Source organism: Mobula hypostoma, chromosome 13 (genome assembly GCF_963921235.1).
Source record: "Mobula hypostoma chromosome 13, sMobHyp1.1, whole genome shotgun sequence".
Lineage (NCBI taxonomy): Eukaryota > Metazoa > Chordata > Chondrichthyes > Myliobatiformes > Myliobatidae > Mobula > Mobula hypostoma.
The window spans coordinates 79,454,016-79,478,597 of record NC_086109.1 but is presented as its reverse complement, the minus strand read 5'-3'; the positions used below and the strand labels follow the sequence as shown (position 1 = coordinate 79,478,597).

Sequence of the window (24,582 nt, the reverse complement as noted above, 5' to 3'; positions counted from 1 at the left end):
AGATAAAAGAGTATTACAAAGTTTCCAAATCCTGCAGGACAAACATGGCCTAGAACATAATGACTTTTTTAGGTACCTTCAAGTACGAAACTATGTTAACCAGAGTTGTAGATATACAGACCTATCAACAGTAGAATTAGAATTTTTCAAGATTCTGAATTCGGCTTGCAGTTCAATACCTAGTAAATCAGTTTCTCGATTATATAATGCACTCTCCCATGCTAAAAATGTAAATACACTGTATATTAAAGAGAAGTGGGAGAAAGAAGGGGGGTTGGTACTTTCAGAGGAGGCTTGGGGGAAAATCTGCAGCTTTCAATGGTCCTCGACTAATTCTTTGACTTGGAGAGAACATTGTTGGAAAAACATTATAAGATACTTCAAGACCCCATATCAGGAAAATATAAAGATACAAATGTGACGTGTTGGAGAAGGTGCGGCTCCAAGGAGGTAAATCATTTTCATATTTTCTGGGATTGCCCTAAATTAAGTCTATATTGGGAAGGTATTCATAGAACATTAGTTAAGGTACTTAGGTCCCAGATACCTCTGAACTTTGAGACACTCTATTTGGGGCATGTATTGTTTCTTGAACAGAAGGAAGATATAAAGTTGCTGCAGGCCCTCCTGGCGGCAAGTAAGAAATCAATCACTAGAAAGTGGCTAAATCCAATACCACCTACATTAGAAGATTGGCACGAAATTATCTTGGAAATATTCAAAATGGAAAAGTTGACTTACTCCCTGAGAATTCAAAAAGAAAAATTTTATCAAATCTGGAATAAATGGATTGAATATATAACCCCAATGTGAGCAGACTTTAGATGACTCTCCTAATGATTTATACTGCTCTTGTCATCAACACAGTAATATTGCTAACGTAAGCACCCCTAGTCTAAAAGTCTTTTTTTTTGTTTTCTTTTGGAAAATAGAGAATTAACACAAGTAAAGGGAAAGATTTGGGAAAGGGATAAAAAATGAAAAAATTAAGTAAGTAAGTACATAGAGATTGGATAATTATGTCTGCGGGCAGGAGCAAGCATGAACAAATTAGGATATAAACACCTACAATGGTTGTTACATAGGGTTATATACAACATTTTGGACCAGTGGAAATGGTCCAGAAGAGTTATATGGAAACTATTATTACCATTTTTCTTAACAACTAGTACCATTACTTAGCCTAATAGATTAGAATTACCACAGTACATAATTATCTATTTAAGTGTCTAATTTCCTTTTATATCATCTCAATGTGTACTTAAGAATGTATAAATAATTATAGTTTTATACATATAAAAAATGGAAAAGGTTATATGTGTCAAAAAAGTACATGATATTTCTGAATTCCTTATCCAAATAAAAATAAAATTTAAAAAAAAGAATTTTTTTAGTGTCTTTGCTGACATACCAAATCTCCTCAAACTCCTCATGAAATATAGCCACTGTCATGCCTTCTTTATAACTGCATCGATATATTGGGACCAGGATCACATTAGCACCAGCTAATGCATTTTGAAGGCAATAACTTTCTTATATTTAATAAGGGTATTTAAGACATTATTCCTCAGTCGATTGAGAGTAGTTATATAGAGGTGTATATGATTATAGGGCGGGTGCAGTCGGTCTTTTCTCCCCTCAGGTTGTGTGAGATTAAAACTAGACATCATAGGTTTAGGGCGAAAAATGAAATACTTAAAGGGAATCTGAGGGGTAACGACTTGGAGGGGAGAGCAAATGTGGACCGAACTGCCAGTGGAAGTGGTAGATGTGGATGCAATTGTAAAATTCATGGGAAGTATGGATAAGTACATGGATGAGAGAGGCATCTGGTGAAGGTAGATCGGATTAGGCAAAAAAAAACAGGCTGGTATGGACTAGATGGGCTGAAGAGCCTGTAGTACTTTATGACTCTTTGGTTATTAAGAACCACTAGAATAAAGTGTACATGTTTAACTCAGAGTTAACAGCAACAAGAACACCACTGAGTCTACACAAAGTCAAAATGGACAAATAGACATTTCTTGTATTTTAGTCACACTTCGACCTCAGTCCTCACTGGAATTTGACATCCATCCATCCCCCCCACCACCACCATGGCTTTGTCAAGTTTCCCAAAGCCAAACTAATGATAGAGCTGTGCAGGTGAATATTGAGATAGCACCTTAAATATGTCAGGTCTCCTCACTAGACCCATGAGGGACAGGTAACCTCCATACGACCAACCATGAATTGCCACCCGTTCCAGGTCAATAAATCTGTACTGAGCAGCCAGATAGTGTAGTCCTTCCACTTGGTCATCAATTTCTACTTGCCCCTGCAGAAGAAATGTACACATTAGAACATTAAACCCAATACAAATTCAACATTAATGATCTCCATATGCACAAAGCACAATTTTTATTCCTTCATGGGATGACATAATTAGGAAGGCCAGCAATTATTGACCATTCCTACTTGTCCCTGAATTGAAGAGGTAGTTAAGAGTAAACCATTTTTAATCAGGTATATAGGATAAATTTCATTTTCTGGAGGTCTTTTGTGAACCAATGATCCCAATGATTTCATTATCACCATCACTGATTTTTATAGTTTTCAATGCAAGTACTAGATTTATTTATTTAATTGAATGTAAACTCAAATTATAGTCTCCAGATCAATAATCTCTGGATACGAGACGGATAAATTAACTGCACCCACTAATGTGTAATTTATAAAAAAAAAATTATCAATTTGTAAGTTCTGGGCTACCGCAAAATGAAGAATTTCAAATACAATTTCATTTGCACTTAAAATTAATACAGATGTATTGATCGCCTCCCCACCCCACTGCCCGTACTGCTTTTGAGGCCAAGAATTTTAAAAGAAGAGTCCCCCAAGTGATTTGCTGCTCTTCCAAAGCATATTTGTCAGCCCTCTCAAGCATGATCTGTAGAAATAAGTGAACCGACAAGTCATTAAGTGATTCATGAATTATTCCTTCTGTAATAGAGCCAAAATATGCTAGGCTTTGTTGCAAGAGATGTAAATGACATTTTAATGGTACTTATTCACAGAGTGTGAATATTGCTGGCAAGACAAACATTTATAGTCCAAAGTTCCTTCCAAGAAAACTTCCTCCCACATTTTTTCCTGAAAAGAATTCCAGTCCATTCTCTAAATTCCACCATCTCTGTCATTTTTGCTCTTATGCCAATTCTTTCCACACATACAGCTCTGAAATGCCTTCCTGGATCACAGCTTCTCCTCTACAATAGTTAACACAGCCAATGACTGCATCTCATCTACATCAGTGACCACTTTGTCAGGTACACCTGCTCCAATGCAAATATCTAATCAGCCAATCACCTGTCAGCAACTCTGCATAAAAGCATGCAGACATGGTCAAGGGGTTCAGTTGTTGTTCAGACCAAACATCAGAATGGGGAAGAAACGTGATCCAAGTGACTTTCACTGCCGAGTGATTGCTGGTGCCAGATGGGATATCTGAGTATCTCAAAAACTGATCTTTTGGGATTTTCACACACAACTTTCTCTAGAGTTTACAGAGAATGGTACGAATAACAAAGAAACATCCAGTGAGCAGTAGCTCTGTGGGTGAAAATGCCTTGTTAATGAGAGAAGTCGGTGGAGAACGGCCAGACTGGTTCAAGCTGACAGGAAAGCAACAGTAACTCAAATAACCACACGTTACAACAGTGGTGTGCAGAAGAGCATCTCTGAATACACAACACGTCAGACTTTGAAGAGAATGGGCTACAGCAGCACAAGACCACAAACATACACTCAGTAGCCACATTATTAGATTCAGGAGATACCTAATAAAGTGGCCACTGAGTGCATTTCCCAAGTTTCTTCTCTCACCTCTGCTCCTCTTGGACAAAGCAAGGATAGAACTCCCCTGGTCTTCAACTTCATGCCACTAGCCTCTGTATTGCACGGATGACTCTGTGCAATCTCTGCCAGCTGCAACAAAATTCTACCACAAGACACATTCTAACCATTCAGCACTACAAGAGGATCACTATCTGGACTACTCTACCATCCCCATAAAGCACTCTTAAAATACCTTCTCATGTAATTGCAACAGTACAGCATCCGTTCTTTCGCCTCTTCCCTTCCCATCATCTAGGAACCCAAACAGTATTTAAGGTACACACACAAAATGCTGGGGGAACACAGCAGGCCAGGCAGCATCTATGGAAAAGAGTACAGTCGACATTTCCGGCTGAAACCCTTTGGCAGGACTGGAGAAAAGATGAGGAGTTTATTTAAAAGTTGGGAGGGGGAGGGGAGAGAGAAACACAAGGTAAAACCGAGAGGGGGAGGGATGAAGTAAAGAGCTGGGAAATTGGTTGGTGAAAGAGACAAGGGGAAATCTAATAGAAGCAGCCAGAAGACCATTGAAGAAAGAAAAGGGAGAGGAGCACCAGAGGGAGGTGATGGGCAGGCAAGGAGATAAGGTGAGAGAGGGAAAAGGGGATGGGAAATGGTGAAGGAGGTGGGGGGCATTACTGGAAGTTCAAGAAATCGATGTTCATGCCATCAGGTTGGAGACTACCCAGACAAAATATAAGGTGTTTAAGGTGATATAAGTACTGAAGGTGATGTAGTGATTCACTTGCTCTTCTTTCAATCTATTGCACTGCATTCAGTTTTCACAATGTGGTCTATTCGACACCATAAAAATAAAACAAAAATTAAAAGATCGCTTTACAGAGCAGCTGCACTAGGAGGAACTTGGAGCCCCGCACTGTCTGACTCCGTAATTCTCCATCCCACTCAAACCCATCTGTCTGTTACCTTCCGTGTCATTAACCTTCAGGAACACTTCATCTTCTGCCTGGACATTTTGCAAACTTCTAGACTGACAACTGAATTCTACCATTTTGGGTAACTCCCTCTCTCAGTATCATAATTGCCCATTTCTGTAATGAGACAGCCATCTGCACTATTGGCACAATTTTAGCTGAGCACAATCAGAACTGCTGGACAGCCTCTGCTTTCTGCATCTTTTCAGATTACTCTGTATTCTCAGTCTCTAACAGCTCTAATCTGAAAAATACAGTTCATTTTCTCCAAATGCTCCCATTAACTCTACAATTATCCCCCCTAGCCTCACCCTTGTAGAGATATTGACTGTATCCTGCTCACCACTACCTACCTTTTCTGCAACCTAAAACCTGATTTCTCACTTGCCAAGTTCCAATGAACTTGTGACCAGAAATGTTAATATTATTTCTCTATCCACAGAAGCTGCCTGACCAGCTGACTATTTCCAGAATTTTCTGTTTTTATTTCAGAGTCCCAGCATCTGCAGTTTGATTTTCATTCAACATTTATTGTCCATCCTTATTACTCACTAAACTGGGCTGCTTGCAAGATGGAGGCAATTACTAGGAGAGGTTGGAGCCATGCAGGATTGTTCCAATGTAGGCAGCAGGTCTTCCAATGTGAAGGGCATTAGTGAACTAAATGGAGTTTTAAAGTATTCCAGAATCAAGATCAGAATCAGGTTTAATATCACTGACATATGTTGTGAAACTTGTTGTCTTGCGGCAGCAGTACATAAAAATTACTTTTAAGGTACAATAAGAAAAAAGATATTGTAATGCAAAAAGTGAGGTAATGTTGATGGTGAGTTCAAAAATCTGATGGCGGAGGGGAAGCTGTTCCTAAAACACTGAGTGTGTACTTTCAGGCAACTGTCCCTCCTTCCTGATGATAACAATGAGCAGAGGGCATGACCTGGATGGCGAGGATCCTTAGTGATGGATGCCTTCTTGAGGCACCACCTTTAGAAGACGTCCTCAATAGCTGGGAGGCTAGAGCCTACGATGGAGCTGGCTGAGTTTACAAGCTTCAGCAGGCTTTTTCTGACCCTGTCCGTAACAGACGGTTATGCAACTAGTTAGAATGTTCTCCACAGTACATCTGTAGAAATTTGCTCATCTTTGGTGACATACCAAAACTCCTCAAACCCAATAGTTTCATGGTTATTATTCTTAATCCACATATCTTTTAATTCCAGATTTAATTACTTGAATTTTAAATCCCCAGCTGCTATCATGGGATTTGAACTCAATCCTCCAAATTATTATTCCAGGTCTTGGAGATGCTAGACACCACCCAAATTCAAATTACCATTTAACAATAGCTCCAGCATTAAAAACTAATTTTGTTTGGGTTAACTGTCAATCTTTCAAGCTGATATTTCCAATTTTTATATCAGTTTAAAATAATTTCCCTTTAAAGTTTGTTTTATCTGAACTTCTACAAGCAAGGACAGCTCCAGGGCCCCAGGTTCAAATCCTCACTTTGGATGGGGATTGACCTCATGACCATATTCCCATTTTTATTTTGTACTCTGTAAACTGTTTAAAAGTTCAGCTTTTTACTTCACGCTTTGCTGTCTCCAAGAAACACGCACCAAATGCTGGAGGAAATCAGCAGGTCAGGCAGGACATGTGGAGAGGAATAAAGAGTTGCTGTTTCAGACTGAGACCCTGTCCATGGATGCTACCTGACCTGCTGAGTTCCTCCAGCATTTTGTCTGTGTTGTTCTGGACTTCCAGCATCTGCAGAATCTCTTGTGTTGCCAAGAGACGTTCAAGGTTACATGCTCAATCAAACCTCACAGATTAAAAGGTGAAATCTGCACCATGACATGCAGAAAATCTTGAAAGCAGACTTCTGTGTTATCGGTTGTAAGCAACTCATTTTTCCACTGATTTCAAAATCCAGACCACAGCCTGTCCTTGCTTCTGGACCTGTGCTCACAATGAAATGTGCTTGCTGACCGGAGCTACAGAAGCCAACCTTGACGACAGTTCTCCTTTCAATTAATCACAGCCAAAAGGTGATCACACTTTTTGCCCTATCACTGCATTAATGTTAGGAGGTAGGAAACTCAGCAGACAGGAGTGCAGTAACTATGCACGTACTCATTATGACACGAAGGAGCCACTTGGCCCACTGAGCTCATGCTGGTTCCAAGTAGAAACTCCTTTTGGCTTATTTCCTTGCTGCACTATGACAGCCCTGTGTCTCAAGTCTACTATTTCCCCCTTTGATCATTAGTCATTTTTTTTATAGGCATCTGTTAGCCTCATGAGACCATGGATTTGTGCCTTGGAAGGTTTCCAGGGCGCAGGCCTGGGCAAGGTTGTATGGAAGACCAGCAGTTGCCCATGCCGCAAGTCTCCCCTCTCCATGCCACCGATGTTGTCCAAGGGAAGGGCATTAGGACCCATACAGCTTGGCACCGGTGTCATCACAGAGCAATGTGTGGTTAAGTGCCTTGCTCAAGGACACACACGTTGCCTTAGCCAAGGCTCGAACTAGTGACCTTCGAATCACGAGACGAACGCCTTAACCTCTTGGCCACGCGCCAACACATCATTAGTCATATAGTGACATTAAAGGATCATTTGTAGCAGCCAATTAACATACTAGCACATTTTTTTTGGGGGGGGGGGAGAGGTGGAAGGAATCCAGTGCAGTTATTGGAAAATGCGCAATGTGAGGATTGAATCTGGGACTCTGGAGATGAGAGGCTGCAGCACTAGTTGATGCATAATGCGTCACCAGTTATTCAGTTGTTACATCTTGTCAAACCAGTCACTCGGTAGCGTGGTGGTCAGCGCAACACTTTACAGCACCGGGCAATCCAGGTTCGATTCCCACCGCCGCCTGTAAGGCGCACGTATGTTCTCACCATGACTGCGTGGGTCTCCTCCGGATACTCCGGTATCCCCCCATCGTCCAAAGACATGCCGGTTGGTAGGTTAATCGGTCATTGTAAACCATCCCATGATTGGGCTCAGATTGAATCAGGGTGTGGCTCAAAGGGCCTATTCCACACTGTATCTCAATAAATAAATAAATCACCCGACTGAACCATGCTCTTATAGTCTAGGTTTAGATTCCCAACCCGGGGCCCATGGACCTCACAGTTAATGGTAGGGGTCCATGCCATAAAAAAGGTTGTGAACACCTGGTTTAGAAGGACTGCATATACATAGAACATATAACATTACAGCATAGTACAGGCCCTTCAGATGTTTTACTGTTCTTTTAAACCTGCTCTGTAAACAATCTAACCCTTCCCTCCAATATGGCCCTCCATTTTTTTTTAAACCATCCATGTGCCTTATCTAAGAGTTTCTTAAATACCACTAATGTTTTTGCCCCTACCAACACCCTGGTAGGACAAACTGAATTTACTGAAGTCAAGAGGAGAACATTCTACCTACCATCTTGTACTTCAAGGCACCTTCAAACTTAAGGCCTCTGTGACAGGATCCCCTGGAATCTATGACAACCACAACATAGCCGAGCTCTGCCAGTGTGTTTAGGAGTAAGTATTTAATTCCCTTAAAGCGATTGTTCACCAGCTGCACCTGTGGGATTTAAAAAGAAAGCTTTGTCTCTTAGGTAACATTTTTAACAATTCTTAGTTCAAATCAGTTTTTTGTCATAGAATAAGTAATAAAACAAAAACAGAAGGTTTTGAGGACGTGAATACTGAGGGAATGTTTCCAAAAAGACATACGACATTAAGGTTATTAAACCAAGAAATCCGACATAAAATTCAGAAGTAACTTCTTCAAAGGTTCATTTAATATCAAAGAATGTATGGAGTATACTTCACAGATATCCAGGAAACAAGAAACATCATAGAACGAGTGAGAGAAACACAGAAGCCAACCCTCCCTCCTCCCTTCCCACAAGTGGCAGCAAAAGCGTCAACATCCCTTCCCAAAACGTGATGATATTATGGAACATAGCATACAGCAAAATAAATACTAAAAGACAATATTTTTTATTGGGGGGGGGAGAGAAGCTGGACACACGTTAAAGTCTGCAATTGGAGGGGAAGGCCCCAAATCCTCAGCTTTGCTTGTTGCTCAGCGGCCAGGGCCAGGGTCGAAGCGCTCGGCAGAGATGGTGCTCGGTGTCAGAGGGCTGGTTGGAGGCTCGAAGTTTTCGGACGGACTCAGAGTCTGCTGCGGTCGGGTGCTTCCAGGATGCTGCATCGGCAAGTTTGTGGCGCTGGAGGCTCATGGCAGGGAGAGTTTCTCCCTTCTACCATCTGCGTGATATGTTGGGCTATCGGGACTTTGAGACTTTTTTTTTTACTGTGCCCATGGTCTGCTCTTCATTAAATTACGGTATTGCTTTGCACTGTTGTGTTACGTACCCCGTAACTGAGGTGCCAAACCAGCAGAAATGGAACACTCGTTGGAGTCTGGATTACTAGGAACTAATAAAGTTTTATTAAAGACATACGTAATACAGTACCCTAATCGTAAAGATATCAATGTAACAGGTTAGCAATGATAATACACACATATACACAGAAATAGGGTAATAGGAATCAACCAAGCTCTATCACAGTCTAGGGGTAAAATGATCAGTCTTAAGTGACGCAGAGTTCAGTTCAGTTTAGTGCAGTTCGCAGTAATCGCTGTTGTCGTACTGTTGGGGGCGGGGGGGGAGAGAGAGAGAGAGAGAGAGAGAAAGAGAGATGGATGCAATTTGGTTCAGGTAGACCTTAGATGTCTTCGCAGTTGGTTTCGGGCAGACCCTTTTATGTCTTCTAATCCCTGCTGTGGTCACCGACTGTGACCCCTCAGTTCCGGATACAATCGTTCTTCCGCGGTGAACCCGGCACCCAGGCAAGGGTGGACACACACCCCAGGTTCCCACCGATCGTACTTTTACACTCTGTGAGCATCTGGTCAGTTCCCGCGAACTGGACCTCCAAACTCCCACCACTTCTGGGGGTACACTGCTCTTTCCAGGGTCTCGTGGTCTGTCGCGTGCCTTAGCAAACCTGCTCTTTTTAATCCCCCTGCTGGGTTAACACCTGTCCATCAAACTTCAAACAGTTCAGGTTCAAAGCAACCGGTCCGTCAATGTTCTGAATTGTGTTTCTTTTCCGTTAATCCCTCTCTTCTCTCTTATTAGCATTTTGAATGTTTCTCCATTGTCTTTCTTATCTCTCTCATTAGCATCAATTGTCCGATAGCTTTGCTTGGCGTCACAGTTGTAACTATATGTTATAATTATGTGGTTTTTTGTCAGTTTAGTCTTGGTCTGTCCTGTGTTTCTGTGATTTCATTCTGGAGGAACTTTGTATCATTTCTTAATGCATGCATTTCTAAATGACAATAAATGAGGACTGAGTGTCCTCATAATCTAAAATTGCTCACATTCTTCTCTTCGCTGGACGAGTAACCTCTTCATCAACTTCATTCTGAATGAGAAGCACCCACTCCTCCCTTCCCCATCCAGAAGCCAACTTCTGAACAGCTAAACAGATAGTCTTTTGGGTGTGAATGGAAAAAATAATATACAGCCATTGAAAGGAAAATAACAAAAGATATCCAAATATCCTTTATGGAGAATGAGCTCCTACACACAGTGGAGTGTGTTTCTGTTCCAGTCAAGTAAAAGACTGTATCAGAATAAATAAAAGAAAATAAAAGCCATTTGTATGTTCTCACCGTGACGGTGTAGGTTTCTTCCCACAGTCCAAAGACCTACTGGTGGGAGGAGGTTAGTTGGGCTTTGTAAATTGTCTCGTGATTAGGCCAGGGTTAAACTGCGGGATGGCTGGGCAGCACGGCCTGAAGCACTGGAAGGGCCGATTCCGCACTGTATCTCAATAAATAAATAAAGTGACAGTCACAGAAGTAGTCTCGTACATGAGAAAGAAAAATAATTTGACCAAACTATTGAAAACTATTGGAGAGGGACATACCCCAACCATCTCAGAGAGGAATGGACTAGCTCACCAACTTCCACAAACATCATGCTGGGTCCATCAGCATCAACGATCCCAGTAGGTAGGGTGCTGGTCTAGGCATACCACATAAATTGAGGACCAGATCAATGGCTCGACCCTGCTGAACACTGAAGTTCATTGAAACTATTCTGTCTCAGGGTAGCAGGTCATGCCTCAGATTCAGGTTCAAGCTTATCTGTTACATGGTATGTTGAAACATACAGTGAAATACGTCGTCTGCGGTAACAACCAGCACACCGAAAGATGGGCTGGGGACAGTCCGCAAGTGTTGCCACTCATTCTGACGCTCACATGGCACGCCCACAATGTTCCGCAAAACAACACAAGCAGCAACATCAAAACAGCAAAACAAGTCCCTCTCCAATCCCACCCACATATACATATATATAGGCAGGACTTCAGCCCCAGCATAGGCCACTTCTAGTCCTTACTCCTAGATTCTTAGACTCATACACACCAGGCCTCCAACTTCAGACCAGATTCACCTTCAGGTCTATCTTTATAGTTCAAAAATTAGTGAAAATAACATAACTGAGGTTTCTGAAAAGTAGATGGGAATATTCCTACCTGTGGGCCACCATATGTGTAAAGGAGAGCGGGATATTTTTTTCTAGGCTGTAGATTGTGGGGCTTGAACATCATTCCATGCAATATGTAGCCGGACTTGCTGTGAAAGCTGAACATCTCTGGGGGAATGTACCCTTGAAGACAACCTGAAATGCATCCAATAAAGTTTCAGGCAAAACTAAGAACTGTACCAGCCCTCATTTCAAGAGCCACTCTACTTATTTTCGCACTATCGAGAACCAGGCTAATCTAATGGATCTCAGAACATTACAGATGGAGCCATTCAGCAAGTGCAATCCTCTTTCAAAGTCCAGTTTAACCAACTCCTAAAGCCATTCTTTATAACCCTGCTTTCGCTTTTTCCAATTGTTTATCCAATTGTCCTTGAAGCACAGAGTTGACGATAACAATCAAAATGTTCCAATATCCAATGTTACAATCTCTTGTTTTCTCCCCCATGATTGAACCAATGATGAGGTCCTTAATTCCATTGGAATAAGACCATAAGACATGGCAGCAGAAGTAGGATATTAAGCCCATTCAGTCTACTCCAGTATTCCATCACATCTGATTAATTATCCCTCCCTCTCAACCCCACTCTCCTGCCTTCTCCCTGTAACCTTTTATGCCCTTACTATCCAGCAACCCGGGTTCATTTCCTGCCGCTGTCTGTAAGGATTTGTACGTTCTCCCCGTGACCACGTATGTTTCCTCTGAGAGCTCCAATTTCCTCCCACAGTCCAAAGACATACCGGTTGGTAGTTTAATTGGTCATTGTAAATTGTCCTGTGATTAAGCTAGGATTAAATTGGGGGATTGCTTGGTGGCACAGTTCAAAAGGCTGGAAGGGCCTACCGCATGCTGTATCTCAATAATTAAGTAAATAATTAAGAACCTACCAACTCTGCTTTAAATATACCCAATGACTTGGCCACCATAACTGTCTGTGGCAATGAATTCCAAAGGTTCACTGCCGTTTGGCTAAAGAAATTCCTCCTCATCTCTGTTCGAAGGGGATGTCCTTCTACTCTGAGGCTGTGCCCTCTGTTCCTAGACTCTCCCACTACAAGTAACATGCTATCTAAACTTTTCAATATTTGATAGGTTTCAGTAAGATCCCCCCCCTCATTCTTCTAAGCTCAAGCAAGTCCAGGCCCAGAGCCATCAAGGTTCTGCACTCCATCTTCTGGGACAGTTGATGCTGATGGGGCTCGTAAAAGTTGGTGGTCTAGCCCCTTCTAAAGTTGTTGGGATATGTCCCTCTTCAGCTTGCTTCTTTACAAAACTACATTGTTTTGTGCTTAACAAAGGTTACGTAACACTGGAGATTGGAACTCAAATTGATGCCAATTCTACTCCCTCTTTAGCATCTGGAAGCTTTTACAATTAAAGATTTCTCAAATCTTTATGTTAAAAAAAGAAAGACCACCTTCTCTGGCCTACACACACAACTGTGATCACTCATATTTGGTATTATTCTACCGTATGCCCTCTGTACCCTCTCCAAAGGCCCCATCCTCACTGGCTATATTTGGTGTCCCAATTCCAGCTGCAGACAACAGTTTGCGTAGGCCAACAAACACGAGAAAATCTGCGCAGATGCTGGAAATCCAAAGCAACACACAGAAAATGCTGGAGGAACTCAGCAGCGTCAATGAAAAAGTGTGAACAATCCACATTTTGGACCAAGATCCTGTGTAGGCTTTGTGTACAACCTTCTGTCGTTTGCACTCTGTTTAGGTTCCCATACCTCTAATGCACTGAAAATTTCTAAAAAACACGTGCTATAATGGGAAGTTGGTGCTATTTCTACTCAACCTTCAGCCTCTGGAAACATGCACTATTTGAACATTTCACATTAAAAAGAAGTCCAATCTTTATTCTCAGAAAAATAACATCACCACCTTCTATAACCTATACACAAGTATGATCACTCATGTTCTATTAAATACCTTGTACATCCTCAACAAAAGCTGAAGAACCTGTTGACAGAGTATTTTCTGTCTTTATGCTTTATTAACTGTGCTGTCAACTCTTCCAACCAACCTAAAGGATTTGTGCACAAAAACCATCATTCCCAACCTTCTTGCATTCTTTTTAATCCTTGAACATTGAGAATATGCTGTACTTCCTCCTCTTTTTGCTAAGCTAGTTGTCAATGAATGCCCTTTATATTCGTGACTGCTCTGATCTCCATCTCCCTGCAACCCTCTTGGTTTTAAGTTCTGACAAAGCCGCTTGGACAAAACATGCAGCTTCACTGGAACAACAAGAGCTAGACTTGCTGCATTTGGTTTTATTAACAGCAGCAAAAATACCTGGCGACTCCAACATTGTGACCCAGAACTCCCTCCGTTTGCAAAGAGAGGTTTCTTCTGATCCAGATAAACGGAAGATGTGTACGCAATGCGGGTGGTCCTGATTGCTGAACTTGGTGACAAACATATCAAAATTCTATAAGCAAATAGGAAAGAAAGAATTATAACTCTATTCCTGTGTAAATTATAAATAGGCACATTTAATCCAATGCAGCAGTTGAAGTGTCTGTCCCCGATACCAACAATCTATATTATGTATAAATAGATACATAATATAGTATATTTATTTTATATTATTATGAGTTATATAATAATGGTTCCTTAAAGTTGTTATAGCCGGGGGTGGTAATGGGGACGAGCTCCCACTACCTATTAAATTCTCCCAATGGGGTGTGTCTCAAATAGCCTCTGACAACCAAGTCCAGCTCACAGCCTTCACGTGTGGCTTAGCTACTAAGCCCAGCAGATCTATTTCTACTGACAGGAGGAAGGGCAAAGGCAGGTTACTGGCACCTTAAAATCAGTCACTTCAGGCAGATGGGGCTCATCAGCCGTGGTTGACAGCTCATCTAGCAGAAGGAAAGCTCAGATCTGAAACATCCGCTACCTTGTGGCTATATCCTCTTGTGGAAGGGGGAGGCTTCGGGAATAAACCCTGAGGAAAAATCTGGAGCTGGAGTCCCTCAGGTAGTCCCATGCTGATTTTAATGCTGACTAGCAATTCCTGTGATGCCACATATCAAACATATCAAAATTCTATAGAGCTCGTCCCCACTATTGGCCTCTGGTTTTCCGACAGATTCATCAGCTGTGTGGAGAGGGAGAGCCTGCTACCTGGACAGGCCAGGCAACACACCCTGGCCTGCGTATCATGTAGACAGCTAGGACACAAAGTCCATGGTTTATCCTGACCAACAGAGGGCTTCAACAAGTATATGATATATACTATTTTACAGTTACTGTATTTGTATAACTTTACTTAACAAGTCTTCTAAATAAAGATCTCAGTAAGAAGGGTTAGAGTAACTAATGACAAGTTGTATAAATGATCGTAACATTGCGGCAGAGGAATGGAAACTTTACCTGGCTGACAAAACATTTGTGAGAGTAGCCTAACTGTGTCAGTCGCACAACCTCTGTGGGAATTTCATAGCTCACTACATAGAGATGGTGTTCCAATGGGGTATCCTTAGTACCTTGAAAATAAACCAGGCGAGATGCTTCATTCACCCATATCTGTCAAAAATGCACGAGTTGAGAAAACGTCAATCCAGACTGTGTTATTAAATATTAACACAGAAACAAGATGCTATCCACAGTCCTTTTCAGAAGTATTAGGCACATATGCATAGCTAGAGTGCCCAAGACTTTTGCACCGTGCTGCAGTAATGTTATGTACTGCACTGTACTGCTGCCACACAAAAAAACAAATTTTATGACGTATGTGAGTGATGATAAAACTGATTCTGATATGAGTCTCTATTGTGGACTGAGAATGGGAGGGGGACAGGGAGAGGGGAATCATCGTTGGGAAGGGAGAGGGGAGGGAGCAGAAGGCACTAGAGAGACTTTCTGTAATGACCAATAAACCAATTGTTTGGAATTAGATGACTGTGCCTGGTGTCTCAGGGCAGGGTGGGTCTGCATCTGCGCCACACCCCCTCCCCGTCCTGGCACTTCTCTGCCAACTGTCCCATAACCCTCCCGCAGTGCTCCACCCTCGCCACTCTCAACCTCCTTTGCTCCCGCCAGATTTACAAACCTGCTCCCTGCTCCACGTTGACAAATACAGTACTGTGCAAAAGTCTCAGTCAGGCAACTGCTTCATCATATTTTATCCTAACCAGACCCTGCCTCATCCACTGAAGTTAGACCTCTTTCTTCCAAGAAGTTCAACCTCTTCCTTCTTAGTTTAACTTGCCTTTCTTAATTATTCATCTAAATCTTAAGGAATTTGGTCCACTTCACTCCCCAGCACTAGATCCAAACATGGCTTTATCTAGCTGGACTGTGAACACCTCAAAGGTGTCCTGAATACACCTAAGAAATTTCTCCCGATCCAATCCTTCAGTGTAATATTATCCCCATCAATAATTGTACAGTATAATTAAATCTCCCAACATCACCCTTTTACAATACCTGGTCCTCTCTGCAACTTCCTGTAAAATCGATTCTCCACTTTCTGCTGAAGATTCCCATCACATTCTCGTTACCTTGTTAGTTCTAACCAATCAAATTCTCTTCTTGCCCTCTCAAGGATATCTCCCTTTCCAACAACATTATAGTACTGAACCACACCACACCCCACCCCACCAACCCCTTACCCAAACTTTACAGCCATTCAGATAATAGAAATTCACTCTTGCGTAATCCACAAATTATTCATATACAGAATGAAAATGGTCTCATGGAATTTTTGTGAAAAAAAACAAACACATTCCTTCCTCTACAACTAAACAGTTGTCATTGTCTTAACACAATATGTACACACCGTAGACCCATGTCTCCCAAGCACTTCCCAGTCTCCAGTGGTCAAAGGTAATTCTTCTTTGATTGGACATTTAAAGTCATCTGAGAAAACAGTATGTATATTAATTAGCTCTCATGTTAGATTAGAGTAAATTAGAACTTTTAAGAACTGACTTAACATTTCTTTAAATCAGTTTTCATTAGTATTTAAGGTCCAAGCACAACCTTTTTGCAGAGAAAGCATTATTTGCTCAAGAGACAATTGTGAGTTTAAGCAAACTAGAACTTCACCGTGGACGGTCCCAAGCCTGGTTGTGAAAGGAGGAGGGTTGGGCCTGGGCCTAGCAACCCCAACCTGTAAAAACCCAGAGCTACAGAAATGACAACTGAAGCTCCAAAGACCTCATTCCTGGGAGGGGACACCTGGAGCCAATTTGAAAGACTGGCCCAGGACAGAAGATTCTGGTGAGCCGCTGTCCGTAGCCTATGCCCCAGTAGGAGTGATAGGCTAAGCATACAAGGGCATTTTGTTAATGTGCATTTATCATTATTGGAGAAGTTCTAGAATTCTCAAATTAGTACCAATGTGGGAGCAGTACCATCAGGACAGAAGCCTCAAGAGAGCACAACCTTCATCTGAACAGCAGAAGGTAAGAAGATATCTAGGGTATTCCCAGTCTCAAATACATCCCAAAATTTTAAAGGATTCTGGACTGAGATCAGGGAGTTAAGAAAAGGTGAACTGAAGGCACATTTAATTTCTCATTGTCATGTTCACTTAATGGATACATTGGAGTACAACTATTTATTGGCTGCATCTGGAATGTGTGGACAAAACTTTTTTTTATTTACTCAAAGCAGTCATTCAACAATTGGAGAAAAGCATGGAATCTGACAGAAATGGAAATTACTGATTTAGCTAAAAAATTTTATAAAATGTCATTTAAGTATCAAATATGATTAAAAGCAAGCATCTGCAGACTTTCTTGAGTTTAAAATATGATTAAGGTCATCTAGGAGGGATGTTGAGAGAAAACAATATGTCAAAGGCAGCACTGTAGTGTAGTGTTAGCATCACACTATCACAGCGCTAGTGACCTGGGTTTAATTCTGCTGTACGTACGGAGTCTGTACTGTACTTTCTCCCCATGACCCCATGATCATGTGGGCTCCTTCCAATATTGATACTGATACTGAGGATAATAGCCGCAGAAAAGATTAAGCTGAAAAGACTAAATTTAGTCTGTCAGTACTTATACAGCATCTTTAACACATGGGATATTAAGCAGCTCATTGGCTTTTCCAGGACCAATTCATTCAGGATCAAATATTCATAATAGTTTTAGAAGCACAGACTTTCATTCAGTAATTACAGCAGTACAAAAATGTGTAAGATCAGACAAACAAGGAGGACCAAGTTGAAAAGTAATAGAAACTCCTCTCTTTCATATACCTCAGTTCAGTTCACTCTTGAATTTGAAATGCTAAACTTGAACTCAACAATTAACATGAATTATTAAGATAACAGCAGCACACACAAAATGCTGCAGGAACTCAGCATATCAGGCAGCATCTATGGGGAGGAACAGATGGTCGATGTTTCGGGCCGAGACCCTTCATCAGGACTTCATTAGGGTAACAGTTTTTATAACTCACAACGTATAGTGAATAATGAAATACCTTAAAGGCCAGGTCTTGTTTTGGGAAGAAAGAAAGAAGAAGAGTTCTAATAGCTGCTATTACACATGGTTTCAGATTTAACTACATACATGGCTCTGTTTTCCCAAAGAGTGCCTACCTGGAGATGGGGAACTCCCACTGGACCGTTTATACTTGGACTCCTCCAAGACGGTCGTAATTTTGTAGAGATGCCGAAAACCAGTTTTACATTCAGAGGCAAAGATGAACTGAATTTCATCCTCCTTAGTTTGAGGAAAGATATGAATTATATCATGGACCTGCAGAGAAGAGGAGAAAACTTCATATTCAACCCACCGTACATCCGTGGCTTAGCCAGGTCCACTTCAAAAGGGTGAACGGATCCATTTTAATGTCTCAACCACAATATTGATTATGACAGCAGCTAGTTTATGAACTAAAGAGGTGGCTGGTACCTACGTTTATCCAAATGTCTGTTGTTTCCTCATATATGATCAATGGTGTTATGCTGTCAGGCACAGATTCCATAAGCTTCTGCCGTTCCACTGCATCACCCACCACTGGGATAAACAAAGCAGGGGGGATCAGAACGATCTGGAGCCTTGTTTGGGGCCGATCCAACAGGATGGCCCAGGCGCTATGAGAAAACCAGTATTTTACACATTCAGATATGTTGACAATATTTAGTTTGATTTGATTTTTAATAAACAGGGTTTATACAATTGAAAGAAAGGCAGTAATGAAAAAAAATTATCTGGGATGAATTTAACCAGTCCCATCATCCTTGTATAAAAATTAACACAAAAAATTAATGACAGAAAAAAATTCAGAATCCCGAAGTATATTTGTTGGAACATAGGATCATATTGAAGTAGGCCCACTCTTTAAAATTATTATATAATGCTCAATATATGAATACTCAGTCCAGTGAATTAATATTCAAAAGCCTGGTATTCAATGCCTTACAAATAATGAATACCCTGTCTTTTGACATGGATCTTCCAGAAGCACAAAGACAGAATATATACTTTCTGAAAATAGTTTGACATAACACAGGAATGAAACAATTACTATTATCAGAAAACAGGTTTTAGAAAAATACAGCAAATAAGTAAACAGTAACTGAAGAAGTGTGCCTTTTTAAAAATCTAGTTTCTTAACACAGAGACCTCTAATATCTGGTACCTCACTGTATACACCTCTGAATGGATCGCCACTATTTCAATATTGAGACAGACCATACAACATTTCAGAGCAGGGTATATATGATGTCATGTGGATTTCACAGATCTACAGTGGCTGAACAGTATCTACAATTAGACAATTTGTGCTCTAAGAAGCGTACATTTCTTGCCTTTCTCATTTATGTTATGATTATAAACTAATCAGTAACATACGCACTATTTTCCTTCTCGCGTCCATCCAACCCGTGCAATGTATTCAGTTCCTTTAAAAAGAATCTCAAATGGTTGGACCAACTCCTTGTCGACAACACTTGCAATCTAAAGAAAAGCAACAACACCTCTGTTACTTTGGTTGAAATTTTGCACACTTTAAATTTGGTGGAACTTATAAATACTCACCCTTCCAATGGCATTTACTGTTACTTCCGACATCTTGAAAGTTATCTTTGGATTCAGAGTTCCTGCAACATTGAAAAAAATGAATAAAACATAAGCCATCTGTGAAATAGAGAGTTTGATAATAATTAAGTTCACAGATACACTTCTTTTTATACTTAATTATTATCAAGTGAGAAAAGGGTTAATAAAGGAAATTACTTCATTTATTGCAGACAGTTTAATTAAGTTATTTCGCTGGAACCCTGTTAACACTTGAATTGAAATCTGAAATGCTTATTCCAAGATTCATTTCCACAGTATTCACAGGAGGCACAGAATGACATTATTTGTGTTCACTCTATTAACAGATATTCCCTAGAAAAGTTAGTGAACATATTGATGTACTGGGTTACCACAAAATATAATGGTGGTGTAGCTTGTATCTCTATCATATTCCATCTGTGAAAGAGCTTGTTTGTCCCTGAGCTTTGACAAATGTGACATACCTTCATTCATAAATGTAATTTACAATGAAGTACAATTAAATGGCACATGCAGTAGTCAGTACTGACAAAGGCAAGCCTACTCTAATTAGCCTGCCAATTAATGTGACACATGAGATTTCAACCTACATGCTGGAGAACAAATGGGGCACAGTACAAAGTGACTCAATTTTAGACCCAGATACAAAGCTTGATGTGAAGTTATACACGTTACTCTGGAGAACTTACTTACCGCCCAGTACACCACTGGCGTTTAGGGCAACAGTGAAGGTCCTCCATCTCTGGTGGTGGTCACAGTTTTCCTCATCATAAGACCATAAGATATAGGGGCAGAATTAGGGCACTTGGCTCATCGAGTCTGCTCCGCTGTCTCATCATGGACGATCCAATTTTCCTCTCAGCCCCAATCTCCTGCCTTCTCCCCGTATCCCTTTATGCCCAGACCAATCAAGAATCAATCAACTTCTGCCTTAAATGTACATAAGGGCTTGACCTCCACAGCTGCCTGTGGCAAAGAATTCCAGATTCACCACTCTCTGGCTAAAGAAATTCCTCCTCATCTCCGTTCTAAAAGGACACCCCTCTATTCTGAGGCTGTGTCCTCTGGTCTTAGACTCTCCCACCACAAGAAACATTCTCTCCACATCGACCCTTATCAAGGCCTTTCACCATTCAATAGCTTTCAATTAGGTCACCCCTCATTCTTCTGAATTCCAGAGCCATCAAACTCTCTTTATATGACAAGCCATTCACTCCTGGAATCATTTTCATGAACTTCCTTTGAACCTTCTCCAACATCTCTGTAACAATTTTCTCTTTATCAGCCTGGTTTGTTAGTCCTGAGATGAACCCCTGAACCTGGAGGACTGGTGGACCACTCTTGATCTAGCCTCTACCCTTTGACCTGTTTGGAGTGGGTGACCCTATCAAGAGTCAAAGCATAAAGGCCACACTCTAGCCAACATAGCTCTCCAGGTCATTGAGCCTCCAAACCTTCAAACTCTCCAACAAGTTTGTGGTCCTCTGAAGAAGGAACATGAATGACTCCCTGCTGGATAATCTGAGAATGACGACAAACTGGCCTCAAGATATTTTACTGCACTATTGATCTGGACTTCAGGGAAAGTCACCAAGAAAGTGTTTGAATTTCATCTGCTGACAAGTTTGAAAGCCACTTATTAGTTGTAGGGTAGGGGAGATAGTAACAAAACCCTTAAGAGGAAGTACATCTGAAGTCTGCAGTACTTCCACTAGATGAAACCCAAACCTGAGAATACACCTGGAGAAAGGCCAGGAAATTGCTTTGGTAGAAAATTTTAGAAGGCAACAAAGGTGCAAAGACCTTACCATTGCTCTCTGTACAACTTCAAACTGTGCTGATCTTAATCCAACTACAATTGATGCCAGATGCAGAAAGATATCAATTCAATGTCTACAAACGTTAATTTGGACAAGTTTCTAAAACAAGAATTTCTTAAATATAGACTGCTGAAACAATAATTTATTCCCCATCTGGAGTCAAATGAACTTTGGTGATCTGAGTCAGGTAATCTGGAGTCATAGACCCTGGTCAACAAACACCTCCCCCTCAGTCTAAATACTGTGTAGCTGGGTGTTGGGACTTCCTAATGGACAGACCTCAGATAATCAGGATGTACAACCGCTCTTCCCTCCCCAGTATCCTCAACATCCCTAGGGCAGTGAGCTCAGCCCATTGCTGTACACTCTGCTCACACATGGCTTCTTGGCCAAATACCCAAGCAATCACATGGTCAAGTTTGCCGATGATGTGACATTGCTGGGGCTCATCACCAACAATGATAAGACACCCTACAGAGAGGAGGAGGAAGAGCTCAATGCCTGGTGCCAGGCAAATAACCTCTTCCTCAAAGTCAACGAGACAAAAGAGATGGTAATCGGCTTCAGGAGAACTCACACCACTCACATCCCCCCACCCCACATTTACATCGGCGGCACAGAAGTGGAAACTGTGAGCAGTTTCAAACTCCTGGGAGGTGAACATCACACACAGCCTTTCATGGTCCCAGAACACATCCTACACAGTCAAGAAAGCTCACCAACGCTTCTACTTTCCGGGGAGACTGAAGAGAGCTTGATCTCACACATCTATAGTCATGGTGTTCTACAGATGAGCAGTAGAGAGCATCCTAACACGCTGCATCACTGCTTGGTAGGGAAACTGCTTTGCGGCAGACAGGAAGGCTCTACAAAGGGACAAGGGGTAGTCAAAATTGCCCAATGCATCACTGGCACAGCCTACCCGCCATTAAGGACATATCAATCAATCAAAGTACATTGATTATCAAAGAATGTACAAATTATACACCTTGAGGTTTGTTTGCTTACAGGCAGCCAAAAAGCAAGAAACGCAAAGAACCCAATCTTAAAAAAGACCATAACCACTGCGCAGAGAAAGATTTAAAAAAAACAACACACATCACGCAAACAATAGATGCAAATGACAGCATTCTGAAGCAGATAGAGTCCTTAGGTCTGCTGTCCAGAGCAGCCAGAGTAGTAGGCCCAAGCCTCACTGAAGCTGTGCAACAACTTACTGGTAGTTCAGAAGGCACGAAATACGACTAAAAACATTACTAATAACAGCTTTCCTGAAGTAAATTGTGGTCAGCTATCACCACAAACAATGAAGCAGCAAGTGGTGGCAAAGCTAATTGGAAGGATGAGCTGTGCTGGTGTAAGGCAAAGCGTGTTCAAGACAGGGTCATAGACAGAGTTGGTATCGCTGTCGCTGTTGGAATGAACGATTTGGAGAGGAGGCCATATGGAAGAGTTTCGATGCCCATCCACCTAACCCAGGGGCGAGGTTGGATCATTAAAAGCGCCAAGCAGATTTGGTGAGATCGAGAATGGCTTCGGGCTGTGTGGCCTGGGTGTGTCACTGCTCTGGGGTCTGGGTCCTAGAGCGAGGTATTACCCAGTGCCTAGACAATTTAAGGCCGGAAAGTCCGAGAGAGGAGGCAAGGATCAGGCTGGTTTTGCTTGCTCTCTCGCGATGTTCATTCCTCTCTGATGACTGTCGTCTCTGTGTGTTTTGCATATATACACTAAGGTGCCGGAAAAGGGCCAGTAACATCATGAAGGGTCCCACACAACCTGCTCATGGATTGTTTGTCCCACTCCCATCAGGGAAGAAGCTAGGTAACATCCAGGGCACGACCACCAGACTTAAAAACAGTTATTTTCCCAAATCAACACCTCCACTCACTAACTCCACCACTATTTTATTATTTCCCGATAATAATCTAATGTACAGCCTAGTATCACTCTATGGACATACATTAATCTTTTGTATAGAAGCTATTTTATGTATTTATACTTATTGTGCTTTATTATTATCGTTGTGCTCTTCATCGTTTGCGTGTATTTTTGCGCTGCATCAGATCTGCAGTAACAATTATTTCATTCTCCTTAACTTGCGTACAGGAAATGACATTCAACCATCTGGAATCTTGAGGTCTAACCACTCAAACCAGAATCGGAAGACTGGCTTGTACGTCCGTTCATGAGTGACGGGTAGCGCAATGCTATTACAGCTCGGGGCATCGGAGTTTGGAGTTCAATCCTGGTGCTATCTGTCAGGAGTTTGTACGTTCTCCCCATGACCGCGTGGGTTTCCTCCGGGTGCTCCAGTTTCCTCCCACAGTCCAAAGATGTACCGGTTAGTAAATTAGTTAGTCATTGTGATTAGGCTGGGGTTAAATAGGTGGGTTGCTGGGCAGCACAGCCCTTTTGGTCTGGAAGGGCCTGGCCCGCACTGTACTCTAAATAAATAAATATTATTCTTGTGCTCTTCAATGGAATGCTCATTTCCCACACCCTAATTTAAGCATCAGGTTGATTCTGTTTTCCCTTGCACCACGCTTTACAAATATTCATATTTTGTTAGCATTACGAATGTGTAACCTGGGTGGCAGGGTGGAGATACAACTCTACCAAAGGAGGTATAAGGCACTCCTTCCCTCTGCTAGCCTATAGGTCACCCTTGAGCAAGGTGTAGCAACCTTCTTAGTCCCCCGATCAAGGTCACTTGAAGCCATGGAAGCAGGTGGTGGATGGTCGTACGAGCAGCTGGTACATATCTCAAATTCTGGTTCTGCGACCTCTGATTCCAGGCAGACAATTCCTGAAGAGTATTGATAATGGCTGGCGTCACTGCCCAGAAGAACACAATGGCAATCACTTCTGTAAAAAATTTGCCAGGAACAATCATGGTCACGGAAATGTTGAGTCAAGTTTCTCAAATCAATGCAGTCTTTGCGGTGAAAACATTGCTGCAAGACTGTTGGATGGGGGGGCTCTGGTCAACATGTTCAGACCAGTTAAGGGAAGTAGAACTGTTGCCTTTATCCAGAAACCATTTGTGCACCAGCTGGGTTTTCATAATGACTGAGAATTTTATAGTGACCCTGACCAGATTACTTAAAGTTCTTGGCACTCATCGTGAGATTTGTATCACTCTCCAGATACAAGTCCAGATATCTGAATTACTAGTGAGATAGACACTATGGACCTAAACAAACCTGTGTAAAATTTGAAAACATATAATGTGTAAAATGCAATTCAATCATTATACTGGAGGGAATGTATTTTTTTAAAGATTGCTATGATTCAAACACACAAACAAGTGTTAAATCTGACCGCATTAGAAT

General features: G+C 41.6%; 1 protein-coding gene across 3 annotated transcripts in view; it reads right to left on the bottom strand.

The window, feature by feature from the left end:
- The window catches only part of LOC134355710 (dipeptidyl peptidase 8-like), a 52,549-nt gene that overhangs the window by 5,142 nt on the left and 22,825 nt on the right, over nt 1–24,582 (bottom strand). For 2 of the 3 annotated variants that reach the window (XM_063066031.1, XM_063066032.1), the window contains exons 8-17: nt 19,410–19,471; nt 19,228–19,328; nt 18,286–18,463; nt 17,966–18,125; nt 16,190–16,269; nt 14,782–14,934; nt 13,699–13,834; nt 11,381–11,526; nt 8,256–8,402; nt 2,165–2,317 (exon numbers count right to left, since the gene is read on the bottom strand). In XM_063066031.1, coding sequence (XP_062922101.1) covers nt 2,165–2,317; nt 8,256–8,402; nt 11,381–11,526; nt 13,699–13,834; nt 14,782–14,934; nt 16,190–16,269; nt 17,966–18,125; nt 18,286–18,463; nt 19,228–19,328; nt 19,410–19,471 — 1,316 coding nt within the window. Of the gene's footprint in view, nt 1–2,164; nt 2,318–8,255; nt 8,403–11,380; nt 11,527–13,698; nt 13,835–14,781; nt 14,935–16,189; nt 16,270–17,965; nt 18,126–18,285; nt 18,464–19,227; nt 19,329–19,409; nt 19,472–24,582 lie in introns of those variants that run through there. The other variant, XR_010020164.1, reaches the window with a different exon arrangement.